The sequence below is a fragment of the Schistocerca americana genome, chromosome X (genome assembly GCF_021461395.2).
Source record: "Schistocerca americana isolate TAMUIC-IGC-003095 chromosome X, iqSchAmer2.1, whole genome shotgun sequence".
Lineage (NCBI taxonomy): Eukaryota > Metazoa > Arthropoda > Insecta > Orthoptera > Acrididae > Schistocerca > Schistocerca americana.
The window spans coordinates 814,259,349-814,278,149 of record NC_060130.1 but is presented as its reverse complement, the minus strand read 5'-3'; the positions used below and the strand labels follow the sequence as shown (position 1 = coordinate 814,278,149).

At 47.2% G+C, this 18,801-nt stretch overlaps 1 protein-coding gene across 1 annotated transcript in view; it reads right to left on the bottom strand.

The window, feature by feature from the left end:
* Positions 1–14,129, bottom strand: part of LOC124556333 (sodium-dependent transporter bedraggled) — a 446,423-nt gene extending 432,294 nt beyond the window's left edge. The window contains exons 1-2 of the mRNA XM_047130303.1: positions 13,650–14,129; positions 13,271–13,555 (exon numbers count right to left, since the gene is read on the bottom strand). Coding sequence (XP_046986259.1) covers positions 13,271–13,555; positions 13,650–14,129 — 765 coding nt within the window. The remainder of the gene's footprint in view (positions 1–13,270; positions 13,556–13,649) is intronic.
* Between the last annotated feature and the right edge of the window lie 4,672 nt (positions 14,130–18,801).

Genomic DNA, 18,801 nt, shown 5'->3' with positions numbered 1-18,801 from the left:
GTTCTAATGCGTGTGAAATCTTATGTTACTTAACTGCTAAGTTCATCAGTCCCTAAGTTTACACACTATTTAACCTAAATTATCCTAAGGACAAACACACACACCCATGCCCGAGGGAGGACTCGAACCTCCGCCGGGGACCAGCAGCACAGTCCATGACTGCAGCGTCTCAGACCGCTCGACTAATCCCACGCGGCTTTAATATTTTGTCTTTTACATAAGAGCATATGTATGTATGTGATAATGTTGCTGTATAGTGCTGTTCGGCTCCAGTGTCATTGTCATCACTGTCGTCGGCTGTCTGGTGTTTATCTAATTGCGCTTTTATTTTAAGAGTGTGTTTATATTATGTTTCTTTGGTACTTTATAACCGTTGTTGGCTCCATGGTCCTTGTAACCCAAAGTCAAAACAAAGAAATGAAATTAAAAAATTGTCATGGATAATCCTCTAAATATCCTGACTTGTTTTTTTTCCAGTACATTGGCAAATCTTGGCGAAGAAAACTGATTATGCAATAGTGACTGCAGCTCGATTATATTGTTTATCAAGCGGGGATTGACATCATTCAACAGAACTTGTTCTGAAACCTTCTCACGAAGGCCTTCCAACATCGAAAGTTGTACATGTCCCACGGCTGTACACGTGCCGTGAGCCATTTGCGATCGCCTGACGAACCAGTTCCTCGTCCTCAGGTATGATTATCTAAACAGTATTTTCCCACTGACCACCCCAATAATCTAACAATAATACAGATTTTTCCCTCACTGGGAAAAAAAAACATCGTTCAAATATCTTTTGACCTGGTCAGACGTTTTGTTTACCAGATTTCGATACTGTCACAAGGACATTTGGAGCTTCAAAAAGAGATTCTCGCATTTTCAGTCCAAATCCACCATTAGTTTATTCTAAAACTATGATAAGGCGGGTGGTCAGTGTGAAAAACCGTTCTATGCCTCATACCCGAGGACAAGAAACTTGTTCATCTATTGATCCCAAACGTCCTGATGGCACAGGCACAGCAGTGAGACGTATACGGCTGAATGTTGGAAGAACTTTGTGACAAGATTTTTCATATCGAGTTCTGTTGAATGATTACTGTGTCAGTCTCCACTTGAGACACAATATAATCAACCTGCAGTTACTAGTGCGTAACCAGATCGCTTCGTCAAGGCTTACCTATGTACCGAAATATGCCTGATATAAATCAGGATATTTAGAGGATCACCCATGACAATTTGAAATGATGGTGAATTTCTTTTACATTGTGTTCTCCATCGTGTATATTATGTGAAGAAATTTCGTTCATTTTATGCATGGTGTAAGAAAACGTTATGTTTTAAAAAATTATTTACAAATTATCATTACTGTAATGACTTTGTATCATAATAATGAGTTACTTATTATTTTTAACTAACAAAATGGTTGTGTGTGAAACGGTGAATTAAAAAAAAGAAATGCAAAATAACAATTCAAAATACAAAAAATCAGAAATATAAGTAATTAGAATATAATGAACGTTTAGATATTTTAATTAGGTATGTTGAAAACACTGCGACAGCACCTTGTGTACAGGCTATTTTCCAAAACTGGTATTTCGGAAACCAGCTTTTTTATACATGGATGTGCGTGGCTTGAAAACTTCTTCAATGTATGCAGTAACAAAAGTTTTCATTTTCCAAAATTAATTAATGGTGGAAGGGGTATTTCCGAAAATTTCATATTATTACAAAAGTTGATTACACCGTTTCCAAGAAAGTTAGTTACATATCAATTTTTATATAAAAAACATTTTTATATACCATCGTTTTGAAGATATTCCCTCCGAATCTAATATGTCAAATTACCAATTGGGGTGTGCTTTATCCCTTGAAACTGAAATTGGGCACAAACAAAAAAATACTTATTGCATTTCCCCCACTACATACCCCCCAAGTTTCATCAAGACACAGGATATATGTTGCGCCTTTTTGCAAACACACTGTTCTTTTCTTTTTACCCAAACATACTTCAGAAGCTCTGTGCCATCATCAGTGGGATTTGTTTATTGAAAACTGTAACAAGTGAGCATATTTTAGGTTGTAACTGATCTAACAAAGAGGAGCCTAAAGAATTTTTTTTCGCTTTGCTTCTTACCGTGATTTTACATTATACGGTTTTGCAGGAATAATTTAATCTGCAAACACCTGAAGATCCAAAAGATGAATATTCATCAAGACAGTTTATTTACACTTTGGAATGCTAGTTTGATAGAAATCCTAAATATATGATCCGGGAGAGGCCTTAAGAAAGGAGTCTGATATCTCAAAGAGGTGTTCTAGCAACTGCCTTTCAAGGTTGAATAAAATATGAAAAGTTCTTTAGCCCTTGCACGTTGCTTCCATAGGCTTAGCGAAGCGAAGGCATATTTTTCTTTGCACCATTGTACGAATCACCAACATTGCACTGACCATAATATTGTGAATGAACATGTAACCTATGGCACTGAACACAATATGCAGTTATAAGCAAGTGAATTAGATACAGCTACTATTGTGATGAATTGTTCGTGCTTTTTGTCTATCGAAATCAAGTGCAAGCACTCAGCGTAACCAATAGTCTCGCACAGAGCCTCATAACCTCGGTTTTTATGCACTCGCTGTTGCTTCTTTTGTAACATAAGTATCTTGAAACCATCTGTCTATTTTCACATCAATATTTTTACATATACAGGGTGATTTAGCCGCTCCTATAGCTGACGTTTTATGGAATCCGCAATGTCCTAGCTGCCTTCGTAAACCACGTAGTATATTTTCACATGCTCTCGCTCGCTACGCGCAGACTACTAGTCCTACAGAAAAAAATGAGCAGGATCTTTTCGTAGGAAATTTAATGTAGTTAAATTTGGTACTGGGATACGTTTTCGAGGAGGCCAGTTTTCCGAGTTCCTCAGCAGTGAGGATTTATAGTATGTTGTTCGTGGCACTCCCTCCTACCACTGTACAAAAATTTCTGAATACACGAACTATTTCCAATATTCGATCTCATTTCTTTTCTACTGACTGTATTATTACGTCACCAGCGTCGCTGGCTACATGGCTTTGGAGATAATAATTACGTTGACAGTTCGATCCAAACTTAACCCTTACAAGCACAGTAGTTTCTTAGTCAGAAGACCTGACGAATGTAGTTGTTTATTTTATGCTGCTAAAATTCACAAAATTGTTAGGTAAACATTTTTTCTGTAGGACTAATACTTTGCACGTAGCGAGCGACAGGATATGAAAATCTCGTGCGTGGTTCAAGAAGGCCAGCTATAACATTACGGACTGCATAAAACGACAACAGTAGGATCAGCTGAACCACCCTGTATTTACTTTTTATCAGCTTTCATAGTCTGATTCAAGCTTTCGCTTTTGGTTTCCGCTTTAGAAATCAGCCCAAACTATTAACATTTACTGGGAGTTTTATTCGCTTTGACGTAATAGGTTTTGTGGGGTAGCTTCCACGAAGTAACCCACCAATACGGCTCAGCTTACTTTTTGTCACTCTTTTTTAAAAAAGCACAATGACGTCACAAACTCCCGTTATACGAGGGGCGTTCAGAAAGTAAGCTCCGATCGGTCGCGAAATGGAAACGACTATGAAAATCCGATAAAGCTTTGCACATATGTGTTGGGTAGTGTCTCTAGTATAACCCCAGTTAGCATCACGTCGCTCTTCTCATTTCTGGGCTCGCAGTGAGTGCGTAAAGATGTCTAGAAAATAGTGTCTGCTGCCAAGTACGAGGGCCTGGTGAGAAATTTCGCCTGAAGCTATGCAGCTAACATTACATAACTGTCGTGCTGTTTCTTCTTCAAGACAATTCTCAGCCGCATTCTGCAGGGGCAATGAAGATGCTCCTGCATCGTTTTCAAATGGAAATGTGAGATTACCCACAATACAGTCCGCAATTGTCTCCCCCTGAGTTTCATCTCTGGTCACATGAACCGCTGTCTTTGAAGACAACATTTTGACACAGACAACGAGGTGTAGGCCAGCGTGGAGAATTGGCGGAAAGCACTGGCGGCTGCCTTCTATGATGAGGCTATTGAAAAGTTGGTACAACGCTATGACAAAAGTCTAAGTCAGAACGGCGACTACGTAGAGAAGTAGCTGAAAGGTGTAGCTAATTGTTACAAGTAAAACATTTCTGATGTTCACTGTGGTTTCAATTTGGAAATCAATCGGAGCTTACTTTCTGAACAGGCCTCGTATATGTAGGTAGGCAGATTATAGTTCAACGTTCTGTCCACAATGAGGTCATTAGAGACGGAAGACGAGCTCAGATTACAGAAGAAAATCGGCCGTACCTTCTATAAAGGGACTATCTCAGCAGTTGCCTTAACCTGGGTAGTGGACGGGAATTTTAACCGTCGCCGTCTCAAATGCCAATTCAGTGTGTTAACTATTGCGCGACCTCGCTCGGTGCTTCCATTATAAAAGATGTTGCCTCAATTAAAGGTAGGCTGTTACGGCAGTTACTAGCAAAGGGACGGGAACTGGTTATTTGGTTTGACAGCTTCAGATGGAACTAGTTTCCAGGTAACATTACGGTAGCAACACTGATGGCGACCATACTGAAGTGTAGCAGATGCATGTTTTTCTTTATGATGGAGGCTTATAAGCAAATGTTACGCCAAGATTGTGTGTGTTATTCTTAACTTTTAGATCACATCACACAGCATACGATGACGTATCTTCAGACAATGTACTGCCTGTCAGTACGACAGAACGAGGACGACTCGTGATATCACCACAGACAGATAGTTGGTGGCAGTCTTCAGCACATTTCTACATCCTTGTTGTTGCTGCTGCTATTGTTGCTGATGCGGTTTTCAGTCCGAAGACGGGATTGATGCAGAGCACCGCAAATCTATCGTGTGCAAATCTCTTCATCTTTGCATAAATACTACACTACTGCAGCCTATACCCATTTAAGTCTGCTGACTGTGTTCCAGTCGGTCTCCGAGCCCCCACATTTCCCTCCATTACCAATTTCGGTAATCATTGTTAACATCTTAAGGTCTCGACGACAAGTTATTGCATATCTCCTAAAATTGTACTTAAAGTGCTCTTTCTCATGAACTGGCAGGTATGTAACCCACTAGAAGACTGATGCATCAGTATGCCAATAATAAAACAACTATACACACACTTTCTCACCACATATATCTATCGTATGTCCCTCACAACAGAGCACATCACCTGACTGTTTATCGACTACGTTGCAATTACAGGGTGTTTCAAAAATGACCGGTATATTTGAAACGACAATAAAAACTAAACGAGCAGCGATAGAAATACACCGTTTGTTGCAATATGCTTGGGACAACAATACATTTTCAGGCGGACAAACTTTCGAAATTACAGTAGTTATAATTTTCAACAACAGATGGCGCTGCAAGTGATGTGAAAGATATAGAAGACAACGCAGTCTGTGGGTGCGCCATTCTGTACGTCGTCTTTCTGCTGTAAGCGTGTGCTGTTCACAACGTGCAAGTGTGCTGTAGACAACATGGTTTATTCCTTAGAGCAGAGGAGTTTTCTGGTGTTGGAATTCCACCGCCTAGAACACAGTGTTGTTGCAACAAGACAAAGTTTTCAACGGAGGTTTAATGTAACCAAAGGACCGAAAAGCGATACAATAAAGGATCTGTTTGAAAAATTTCAACGGACTGGGAACGTGACGGATGAACGTGCTGGAAAGGTAGGGCGACCGCGTACGGCAACCACAGAGGGCAACGCGCAGCTAGTGCAGCAGGTGATCCAACAGCGGCCTCGGGTTTCCATTCGCCGTGTTGCAGCTGCGGTCCAAATGACGCCAACGTCCACGTATCGTCTCATGCGCCAGAGTTTACACCTCTATCCATACAAAATTCAAACGCGGCAACCCCTCAGCGCCACTACCATTGCTGCACGAGAGACATTCGCTAACGATATAGTGCACAGTATTGATGACGGCGATATGCATGTGGGCAGCATTTGGTTTACTGACGAAGCTTATTTCTACCTGGACGGCTTCGTCAATAAACAGAACTGGCGCATATGGCGAACCGAAAAGCCCCATGTTCCAGTCCCATCGTCCCTGCATCCTCAAAAAGTACTGGTCTGGGCCGCCATTTCTTCCAAAGGAATCATTGGCCCATTTTTCAGATCCGAAACGATTACTGCATCACGCTATCTGGACATTCCTCGTGAATTTGTGGCGGTACAAACTGCCTTAGACGACACTGCGAACACCTCGTGGTTTATGCAAGATGGTGCCCGGCCACATCGCACGGCCGACATCTTTAATTTCCTGAATGAATATTTCGATGATCGTGTGATTGCTTTGGGCTATCCGAAACATACAGGAGGCGGCGTGGATTGGCCTCCCTATTCGCCAGACATGAACCTCTGTGACTTCTTTCTGTGGGGACACTTGAAAGACCAGGTGTACCGCCAGAATCCAGAAACAATTGAACAGCTGAAGCAGTACATCTCATCTGCATGTGAAGCCATTCCGCCAGACACGTTGTCAAAGGTTTCGGGTAATTTCATTCAGAGACTACGCCATATTATTGCTACGCATGGTGGAAGTGTGGAAAATATCGTACTATAGAGTTTCCCAGACCGCAGCGCCATCTGTTGTTGAAAATTGTAACTACTGTAATTTCGAAAGTTTGTCTGCCTGAAAATGTACTGTTGTCCCAAGCATATTGCAACAAACGGTGTATTTCTATCGCTGCTCGTTTAGTTTTTATTGCCGTTTCAAATATACCGGTCATTTTTGAAACACCCTGTAAGTACAAGACTACACTCCAGACAAAAACCTCCAGGAAAAAACTGATAGCATTTAAATGAACGAGGGCGTGCTGAAAAGTAATGCTTCCGAATTTTTTATTCTGTTCTCAATATCGGTTGACGTATTAAATGTAGTGCATTTTACTCAGTCTGCTTTCCCTCTTGGCTGAAGCAAGCCTCGGCCTCTAGAAGGCTTCGAATTGTAGCATGGAATATGGCGCTGTGTTACGTAACTATGATGGTGCGTGAGAAACAGCACGCTGTAATCAAATTTCGAATTCAAAGAGATCGTCCGCATATGGAGCACCCTCTTCTTCAGCATGGCAATGCCAAACCACACACGAGCGCTGCGACATCTGCAACATCCGAAGCCTTGGGTTCATTGTCATCGATCATCCTCCGTACAGTCCAGACTTGCACCCACCCGATTTTTATCTGTTTCCAAAACTTAGAGAACCCCGTCGAGGACGTTACTTTGATATTGATGAAGTGGTGCACGCAGAGATGATGTTGCGGCTCCGTCAACAAGTCCAACATTCAACAGCAACAGTATCAACACACTGGTAATCCGTTGGGATAAATGTGTTTGTCAACAGGATGACTATGTTGAGAAATCAATAGGTAAATATAAAGAATTAAGATATAGAATGTTAATAAAGTTTTATTTATAAAGCTTTAAGACTTTTCACATACAAATATCTGAGGCATTACTTTTCAGCACGCAATCGTATATTCGTTACCAGATTTTTCTTTTTCCGAAACGACTTTCTTGCTCCTCCTAGTCTGCGTATTGTATCCTCTCCATGTGGGCTATGATCAATTATTTTTCTGCCCAAATGGAAAAACTCGTGTCTCATTTCCTAATCTAATTTCCACAGAATAGCCTGATTTAATTCGCCAGCACTGCGCAACCCTTGCTACCGTTGATTTGCTTTTATTGATGTCGTCTTCTAACTTCTTTTCAGGATACTCCTTTCGACTGCTCTTCCAAATCCCTCGTCGTCTCTGACGCAATTACAATGCCGGCAAACCTAAAAGTTTTTATTCCTTCTCCCCGAACATTAATTATTTCCCCGTATTTCTCTTTGCTTCCTTCACCTCTTGTGCAGTGTGTAAAATGAATAACATTAGGGAAAGGATACAACCCTGTCTCCGTCCCTTCTTAATTACTGCTTCCCTTTGATGCCGTTTGATTCTTACAACTGCAGTCTGCTCTCTATACAAGTTGTGAATAACCTTTCGTTTCTAGTATTTTATCCTTGATATATCTAAACAACAATGAACTGCTTGGCAGGATGTACATCCCATTGTACCATTTACTAGGATTTCTTTCGCAGTCAGATAGTGAGTGCCAAACTATGGGGAAACCGAACTCAAACGTCATATCGACATTGTCCTACAGGTGGCACCATATGGATGGTCTAACGAGAAAACTAACGTGGCTACAGGCAACCGCAACGAATAGTAACGACACGATCATAAAGATCGCCTTCAACTATCACTGATCAAAAACATTGTGACGCTTATGACTAGACATTAATATGAGGTGTGTCTGACAGCTTGGAATCTGCTGTGGACGCTTTCAGTCAGGCGTCTGACTGTCGGCGGAGGAATGACAGCCCATTCTAACTCAAGAGCCGAAAACACCCAAGGTACTGATGTTAGACTCTGGGGTCTGGAGGGACCTAAAGGTGTTCCATTGGGTTCAGGTCGGGACTCTGAGCAGGCCAGTCCATTTTAGGAATGTTATTGTCCACAAACAACTACCTCAAAAACGCTGCTTTATCACAGGATAGATTGTCGTACACGTTGAACAAACAACTATCGCCTCCGAACTGCCCCTTTGCTGCACGCCGTACACAATTCCGTAAAATGTGGAAACTGGAAATCTGTGATAAGTTCCTATGGGACCAAACTGCTGAGGTCATCAGTCCCTAGCTTACACAATACTTAATCTAACTTCAATTAACTTACGCTAAGGACAACATACACACCCATGCCCGAGGGAGGACTCGAACCTCAGATGGGGGCGTAAAATGTGTTCATATCCTTCAGCATTCAGCGTTTTTATTTTTTTGCTTTTTTTACGCAAAAAAGGGACAACACACTAACCACGAAAACACTCCAGTACCGTAATACCGCCTTTCTGTACATTACTGGATGCACTACCCACGATGACAGGTAACGTCCTTCGGGCATTCTCCAAACATAGACCTTTCCATCAGATTGCCAGAGACTGTAGCGTCATTCGTAACTCCAAATCACCTGATTCCGGCCATCCAGTCTCCAGTGGCGTCGCTCTTTGCACCATCAAAAGCGTTGCTTAGCACTGACTATAGAAATGTGTGGCTTACGAGGCGTTACGCGACCACTGTACGTCACTCTCTTTCACTCCCAAACCACAGTCATCGTGCTAGACGGATTGCTGGTAGCTGTTTGGAACACACGCGTCATCCCTTCCGCTTATTTCGCGCAGTTTTTTACAACCACCCTCTGCAATGTTCGACCGCCCCTTCCGTCAGTACACGATGTCTGCCTGGTCTCGGTTTAGCTTAGTTGTTCCTTCATGTTTCCACTCTATAATCACATCAGCAGCAGTCGACACGGGCAGCATTAGAAGGGCTGAAATGATTTGTTACTCAAGTGACTAGCCCACGTTCGAAGTCATTCGTCTCTCCTGACCGACACATTGTGCTTCTTTACTGACGACACAGTTCGCTTTGCTTCGCAAATTCACGGAGCTTCATGCTCCGGTGAGTTGTGTTGTAGGATGGGCGGATCATGCCTTTCCTACTTCTTTCTGGGGGTGTTGAATATGGTCTTCTCGTCGGAATCTTCTTCATGGTTGCGTTGCTGCTAGTAGGTCTTCTTGCTCATGTTGCGGCGTTTCGCTACACCAGCAACAGGTCTGGCTATCTCGTGGTCGGGCGCCAGTGCACTTGGTTGCCCAAGTCGCGGAGGAGGGCGTTCTCCGACGTCCGCGCGGCCGCATAAAAACGTTGCGCCGCTTGCCGGAATCGGTGTTTTAGCATCGGTACTCCTGCTAATCTATGGAGTTTTCTGCTGCTGAAGTCTCGTGGCAGGTGAAGCGCTAACCTAAGTGCCTTGTTCTGCACCGTCTGCAGCTTTGCAATTGACGAGTCGGCCGCGTTGCCCCACACCACAGCAGCGTACTCTAACACTGGCCTGATGTCAGATACAGAGTAATGCCGCAGTGTGGGGGCAGGGTCGTTGCTGGGTTGAGTGCAGGGTCGTCGCCGGGTTGAGTAAGGGGTATAACAAGTGCAATCTGCCAAGCGCTTTATCCATTACTTCCCTGAGGTGCGCCTTCCACGTCAGACGGCGGTCCAGAGTAGCGCCTAGATAGCGTCTGGTGTTCGACCATGGGATGGGGCCTCCCATGATGCTGGATGGCTGTAGGTCGGCAGGACCTTCCTTGTGAAGATCACCACCGGACTTTGGGCTGCGTTAAACTTGAGCCGCCATTCGGTGGCCCAACCTCCGAGAACGTTGCAAGCCGATTGCAGGCGGTGACGCATCAGCCTGGCGTTGATGCTCCTTCTGTAGAGCACCGTATCGTCCGCGTAGAGCTCAACATGCACGCCCTGCCTCTTCGGGACGTCGGCGGTGTACAGTGAACGTCCCGTCGTCGGCGAGCACGTGGAAGGTGCGCCCAGTCAGGTAGGATTTGAACAGGCGGGCGTGCGACACCGGTAGCCCTTGTGTAAGTAGTTTATACACAAGGCCGTCGTGCCACACGCTGTCGAAGGCTCTGGAAACGTCCAGGAGTACCGCCCCAAGATACTCGCCACGTTCCAGCGCCCCCATCGCCTGCTCTACCAGTCGAGGAAGCTGCTGCTGTGTAGAGTGGCCCCTCCTGAAGCCGAACTGCTCGTCAGGGAGCAGGCCTTCCTCCTCGACGTGTCGCCACAGCCTCTTAACGTACAGCCTCTCGAAAACCTTCGAGACTGCAGGCAACAGGCTGATGGATCTGTGGTTTTGCGGCAGCCGCAGGTCTTTTCCGACTTTGGGGACCGCTACAACTTCCGCATGTTTCCATGCAGATGGGAAGCTGCAGGTCCCGAGCACGGAGTTGAAGATCCTCGTTGGTTGCCGCACAGCGCTCGGCGGCAGCATCTTCAGCAGGTCGCTGCTGATGTTGTCGCACCCCCCTGCCTTCCTTGTCTGCAGGCGAGCGAGCTGTTGCGCGACCTCATCCACCGTCACTTCTGCAATGACGTCGTCCACCTCTGTGTGCGCCAGGTACACAGGGAGGCGCCGCTCTACCAAGCGGACGTGTTCTTCGTTTACGACGGCGAATGCATCGTCTAACGCGCCAGCTTTGGAGTCAGGCTCGGTGATGACGTCACCTCCAACCTGGAGCGACGGGACTCGCTAGCGTTGTTGCAAAAAGCTTTTGGTCATCCTCCAGGCTATTCCGTCCTCTATCGTGAGAGTGGCAATTCTGCCGGCCCAGTCGCGGCTGCGGTGGTTTGCAATCGCGTACTTACTTTTCGCGACGCATGCGGTTTATTGTGGCCTTCGTTGACGACTGTCGCGTAATCTGCCACTCTCGGAACAGACGGTTCTTCTCCCGGGTGGCCTGGAGGATGTCTGGTGGCAGCTGCGGCGTGGCTGCTGCTGCTGCTGCTGCTGCTGCTGCCGCTTCGTGCGTCAGACGCGTGAATGCGGCACTCTCGGCCGCTGGATCAGGCATGGCGGCGACTGTCTCTTCTAGGTGGTCCCGGAAGTGGTCCCAGTCGACGTTGCGGTTCTGCTTGTGGCCCCTCCGGTGGTGCGACTCCGTCAGTGGCGAGATCGAAGATCACAGGAAGGTGATCAGATGATAGCGTCACGCGTGTGGTCGCGAATGGGTCATGTGCGGCCCCCTTGATGATAGCGACGTCCAAGACCTCGGCGCGGCCACGCTTGGGATAATGTGTGGGTTCAAAAGGCCCCACCACTATCGCGTCGTGTTGTTGGGCCGCTCGCAGTAGCCTTCTCCCGCTAGTGGTCGTCACCCGGGAGTTCCACTCCGGTTGTTTGGCGTCGAAGTCGCCGCCGATGAACAAGTTGGCACGCATCGACAACAGCGAGTGGAAGTCTTGCGGTTGCAGCAGCCGTACTGGTTATCGATACGCAGCCATAAACTTCACCTGGTACACTGAGATGTTGACCACGACACCAGTAGCTTCTAGTGTGGTCAACTCTGGCAGCTGGAAGGGATGGTGGCGTAATGATGTCTTCACATACACCGCTATTCCGCCGCCCGCCATCTCTCGGTCAGTGCGGTAGCATCGCAAGTTTGGCGCCCGCACTTGCACTCCTGGTTTCAGCCAAGTTTCGGTGACGAGGGAGAGGTCACGGCCTCGTCACGCAGAAACTTCCGAATCTCGCCAGCTTGGTCACGAATGCTGTTCGCATTCCAAATGCAAACGGTGAGCCCCAGTATTAGAGTAGTAGCCATGATGTGGGGCAGGGTCTGCACGTGTGGTGGTGGCCTGGTTGGGCGCAGTCAGGGCAGATACTATCATCTGCGGAAGCTGCAGTATGAGCTGCTCGAATTCTCGCAGCATTTCGCGCAGCTCTGCAGCTTCACTGGGCGCAGCTGGCGTCTCTGTCGTCTGCGTCGGTGGAGACAGGGCTTGCTCGGCGGGCGCCGAAGCGGCGGGGGCGTTGTCTGGCCGTCCTCCGCGTCTATCGCGCCGATTTTCTGCCCTGGCTGGCGTGGACTGTGCGGCCGGCGCTGGCTGCTCTCCGCCGTCCGCGCCCCCGGACGTTCGAGGGGGGGGGGGAGGGGGAGAGGGGGGGGGGCGCGGGTGGTCTTTTGGCCGATTCCGTTGTCTGTGCCGCGGATGTAGCGGCAGCCTACGCAAAACTTTTGCCCGCTTACACAGGCCCCCTGGCTACTGCTCTCTTGAAGGCCTTGCAGCCCCTGTAGTTAGCAACATGCGCCTCCTTATAGTTGCAGCAGGTCGGGGCGTCCTTTCTGGGGAGCGGCCACTCCCTGCTGGCGTGGTTTCCCGCGCATTTCACGCAGTGCGGCACCATCTGCCAATACTTTGCTATATGGTCGATGCCTTGGCAGTTGAAGCACTGTGGAGGTCTTCTGCGCCGTAATTACTCCACAGTGACATCAGCACTGCCCACCCTCTTCTCCTGGAAGATCTTACTACGAATAGGGTTGTCATCCAGGACAGCGAGGAAGAGCGGCATGTCACTGTTATCTCTGGGTGATTTCATCCGCGATGTGCTGCGGATGGCGTAACTCTTCTCTTCGAGCAGTTCTTGTAGGTAGACAGGGTCAATGTTGAAAGGCAGTTTAGGCTCTGGCTCTGAGCACTATGGGACTTAACAGCTGTGGTCATCAGTCCCCAGGCAGTTTAGGAAAACTATCTTAACTGTCTTCACAGGTTCCGACGAATACGTGAATGAATGGAGTCCCTCACGCTTCGTCAGCTCCGTTACACCGCTGTAATCGTCCGCGGTGTGTGAGATGACGCGGCACAGGTCTCGGCCTGCCGTCCGCGTTGTGAAGGTGCCCTTCACCACCTGCTTGATCTTCGTCTCGAACTCTTTGAAGGCGCCCTCCCACTGGATGACAACCGGTGGGGGAGGGGGCGCCCTCTCTGGCTGCTGTGAGTCGGAAGCCTCAGCTGTTGCATCAGGAAGGCTGCTGTAGCGGTTGGCGGGTTTACTCCGCCTGCTTATACTGCTAGCACGACTGCCCTCGCAGTTTGCTTCCTCGTGAGCCTTGAAAACCCGTCTTTGTCCGTCTCGGGTGGGGTCCTGGTCCCCTTCCGTGATTTCTTCTGCTGGTGCAAGTGCCGGCAGCGTTGCGCTTTGCGGACGCGTCGTCCGAAGCATCGGCACGACACTTCCAGCAGGTGCGCTCCAGAGCCGAGTTTTCGTCGTGGTTTCCCGCTCTTTGGGCTCCAGGAATGAGCGCCATCAGGAACTGGAGGTGCTTGTCGGCCTCCGTAGCTGCTGTTGCGCCCCCATTCTTTGCGTCGCTTGGGGCGCCGTTGCTGGTTTCGGTCGCTGGTCGTCCGGCAGCGGCTTCCCTGATCTCGGTGGTGGTGAGTGAGGATGTCTGCGGCCCTCCCACATCCAAAACACGAGCTACGGTCAACGACGGCAGGCCGTCGTTGGTGGTCAGAATGCGCCATCGCGTCTTCCCTTCGTACGCTGATTTGCCATAGGTGGCGGGCGGGACGTCCCCGCCGCGCCACTCGCCTCGCCAGCCAAGGCTAGGTCCGCATAACGGCTCGTCGACGCAGTAAGAGTGTTGCCCGTCTCGGTGTCCAGGTCCCAGGTCGAGGTCCATCGTAGGTAGCAGGCAGGAAGCGGCCTCTGCCAGAGCAAACTCCAACTACAACCGCCCCCCCCCCCCCCACCCACTAGCTTCAATGTCGTGTGCCACCTCCACATAACGAGTTACCGTACCCAGATCGTCAGCCAGTTCTTGTACCTCGACCATGTGCCAGGTCGTTGTACACTACTGCCCATTAAAATTGCTATACCACGAAGATGACGTGCTACAGACGCGAAATTTAACCGACAGGAAGAAGATGCTGTGATATGCAAATGATTAGCTTTTCAGAGCATTCACACAAGGGTGGCGCCGGTGGCGACACCTACAACGTGCTGACATTATGAAAGTTTCCAACCGATTTCTCATACACAAACAGCAGTTGACCGGCGTTGTCTGGTGAAACGTTGTTGTGATGTCTAGTGTAAGGAGGAGGAATGCGTACCATCACGTTTCCGACTTTGATAAAGGTTGGATTGTAGCCTATCGCGATTGCGGTTTATCGTATCGCGACATTGCTGCTCGCATTGGTCGAGATCCAATGACTACTAGCAGAGTATGGAATCGGTGGGTTCAGGATGGGTAATACGGAACGGCGTGCTGGATTCCAACGGCCTCGTATCACTAGCAGTCGAGATGACAGGCATCTTATCCGCATGGCTGTAAACGGATCGTGCAGCCACGTCTCGATCCCTGAATCAACAGATGAGGACGTTTGCAAAACAACAACCACCTGCACGAACAGTTCGACGACGTTTGCAGCTCCATCGACTATCAGCTCGGAGACAATGGCTGCGGTTACCCTTGACGCTACATCACAGACAGGAGCGCCTGCGATGGTGTACTCCACGACGGACCTGGGTGCACGAATGGCAAAACGTCATTTGTTCGGATGAATCCAGGTTCTGTTTACAGCATCATGATGGTCGCATCCGTGTTTGGCGACATCGCGGTGAACGCACACTGGAAGAGTGTATTCGTCATCGCCATACTGGCGTATCAGCCGACGTGATGGTATGGGGTGCCATTGGTTACACGTCTCGGTCACCTTTTGTTCGCATTGACCCCACTTTGAACAGTGGACGTTATATTTCAGATGTGTTACGACCCGTGGCTCTACCCTTCATTCGATCCCCGCGAAACCCTACATTTCAGCAGGATAATGCACGACCGCATGTTGCAGGTCCTGTACGGGCCTTTCTAGATACAGAAAATGTTCGACTGCTGCCCTGTCCAGCACATTCTCCAGATCTCTCACCAATTGAAAACGTCTGGTCAACGGTGGCCGAACAACTGGCTCGTCACAATACGCCAGTCACTACTCTTGATGAACTGTGGTATCGTGTTGAAGCTGCATGGGCAGCTGTACCTGTACACGCCATCCAAGCTCTGTTTGACTCAATGCCCAGGCGTATCAAGGCCGTTATTACGGCAAGAGGTGGTTGTCCTGCGTACTTATTTCTCAGGATCTATGCACCCAAATTGCGTGAAAATGTAATCACATGTCAGTTCTAGTATAATATATTTGACCAATGAATACCCGTTTATCATCTGCATTTCTTCTTAGTGTAGCAATTTTAATGGCCAGTGGTGTAGTTGGGGGGACGGATGGGGCCACCGACCGAGCGAGCTCGGCCGGACAGCGATCCTTCGATCCTTCGCTTCGTCCCTACAGTCTGCTCGCGATGGAATCTGACGACGCAACACTCCCCGCCTCGTTTTATAATAAGAGAATCACCTCTAGTGACATCTGCTGGTCAGCTGCGTATTACATACGAGTATCCGGATATCTTAGATCAGATGGACAGAAGGTTTCACAAGTGACTACTGGATGGCACTAGTGTGGTTTAATATTATTACTCTTATTGCAAAATTTGTCATGTGTTATTGTTAAAACAATTGCAGCTCGGAAATTTGATGTTCAAATTCAAAAGTTGAAATGTGTGTGAGTTCTTAAGGGACCAAACTGCAGAGATCATCGGTCCCTAGACTTACACACTAATTAGACTAACCTATGCTAAGAACAAGACACACACCCATGCCCGAGGGAGGACTCGAGAACCTCCTCCGGTGGGAGGGGCCGAGCAGTCACTGACACGGCGCCTCTAACCGCGCGGCCACTCCGCGCGGCGGAAATTTGATGAGCACTTTATTACTGCGGGCTTCCAAATAAATTGTGTTGTCCAAAAATGGACACTTCGCGCGAAAGTTTTAGTTGCACGACTTTTCACGATTCTCGTCAAACTCCGATTCAAGAAAAATGACTCGACTCCCATCGCTCAACTTTTTGTAATCAATAACTTCCAGGAAATACTGTTTACAATGGGTGCACGTGCTTCCGTCAGCGATTTAATGCGTGAAGGTCGATCCATAAACGATAGTTGTTTAAAAAAAAAAATTGCTGTGCCGCGCCACATGACTGAAAGGGAGCATCGTGTGATTTACTGTAATGTAGAGGTTTCTTGAGGCATATTCAAGACGGCAGTCCATTCGATTTTGCATTAATATTTACCTGTGAGAGATCTGTTCCCAGAGGATCCCGCACAGTATGGTCGAAACACAAAACCGGGATCATGTCAACTGGTGTACCGAATGGTCAAAACTTTGATCGAGGGCATCAAAATCCCTAACCGACAACGTAACAGGAGACGAACCTTGCATATTTATACGAGGTGGAAACTAAGCAGAAACTATCCAGTCTTGTTGATCAGTCTGGTATGACAATAGAAAACAGCAGAAGGAAAACTCGTGTTTTAAATTTCGCGTTTAAGAAATCATTCACTGAGGAGGATTGTACTAACATACTGTCGTTTGACCGTTGCACAACCTCCCGTATGGGAGACGTAGTAATAAGAATTGGCTCTGAGTACTATGGGACTCAACTGCTGAGGTCATTAGTCCCCTAGAACTTAGAACTAGTTAAACCTAACTAACCTAAGGACATCACAAACATCCATGCCCGAGGCAGGATTCGAACCTGCGACCGTAGCGGTCTTGCGGTTCCAGACTGCAGCGCCTTTAACCGCACGGCCACTTCGGCCGGCCAATAAGAATTCTTAGCGTGAAGAAACAACTCAGAGGGTTGAAAACAAACAACTTATCATGTCCGGGTGGAATTCCACTTTGGTTTTACAGACAGTACTCTACCTCAATTTCCTCATACTTTGCTCGCATTTATCGCGAATCTCTCACCCAGCGTGAAGTCCCAAGCGACTGAAAAAAAAAAAGAAAAAAAAAAACACGGGTGACTCCTGCATATGAGAATCGTAAAGGAACTGACGCGCAAAATTACAGGCCAGTATTCTTGACATCGGTTTACTGTACAATTCTTGAACATATTCGAAGTGCAAACATGATAAACTTCCTCGAGGAAGAAAAACTTCTGTCAACAAATTAGCACTGATTTAGAAAGCATACCTCGTGGCGAAACTCGCCTTGGCATTTCTTCACATGATATCCTGAGAAAAAGAGACGAAGAAGAACAGGCAGATCCCGTATTCCTGGATTTCTGGAAAGGGTCCGACATGGTGCCACACTGCAGATAGACGAATGTCCGAATATATGGATTACGTTCCCAGATATGTGAGTGGCTCGAAGACTTGTTAAGTAATAGAACCCAATACGTTGTCCTCGACAGTGAAGGTTCATCAGAGAGCAGTGTATCGTCAGAAGTGTGACGGGACCATTCTTATTCTGTACATGGATAAATAATCTGACAGAGTGACCAGAAAGTTGATGCAGACGAGTAGCAAAAACAATCCCGAAATGTTCGAATACAGCATTGGTAGTTCGCGCTGCTTGACTCAGTTACGTTGATTAGATATCTTGGCGTAACGTTGCAAAGCAATCTGAAATGGAACGAGCACGTAAGGGCGGCAGAAGGGATGGCGAATTTTAGGAAGGTGCAGAACACTAGTAGTGCGACGCGTTCGTGAGTACTGCTCGAGTTTTGGGGGTTCCCCGGGTTAAAGGAAGATGTTTAAGCAATTAGAGGCATGCTGCTAGATTTGTTACTGATTGGTTCGATTACCACACGATTATTAGACAAATGCACCATCAACTCAAATAGGGGTAGGTCAACCAATTTATCGCAGTAGTTCAGGGAAAAATCATAAGGCGAAGAGTTTGAGATACAGCAAGGGAGTAACATTTAAAGTTTTTCGTGCATCTTTAGTAGTAATGCTATTATAAATAGCTTGTTTATCTTAAGATAAGGTGAACACGTTCTTAAGCAACCTTGCTTGAGGAACGGCATGATTAACTTCGATTTAAGGCGCGAACAACGGGATAACGTTACTACACACAACTAATTACACTAATCCTACACTACACAACTAATCACGTGGATGGATGTATGGATTAGTCGACGAGAGTGATTTCTTTTCCAGTTCTCCCTTTTTATTCCTTTCACTTCCCTTTATGTGTTTTGTTTAAGTTGTTAAGATCTTCTGCTCATAGTTTTATATTTTTATACACTCTCAAGTTCATTTTAACTGACAGTATTCCGTAAAGAATTTATGCCAACTACATTAATAACAACTCCCAACGATGCCACCAGACATTTTGTTTTATTATCAAATTGATTTTGCTGGGCCGGCCGTGGTGGCCGAGCGGTCCTAGGCGCTACAGTTTGGAACCGCGCGACCGCTACGGTCGCAGCTTCGAATCCTGCCTCGGGCATGGATGT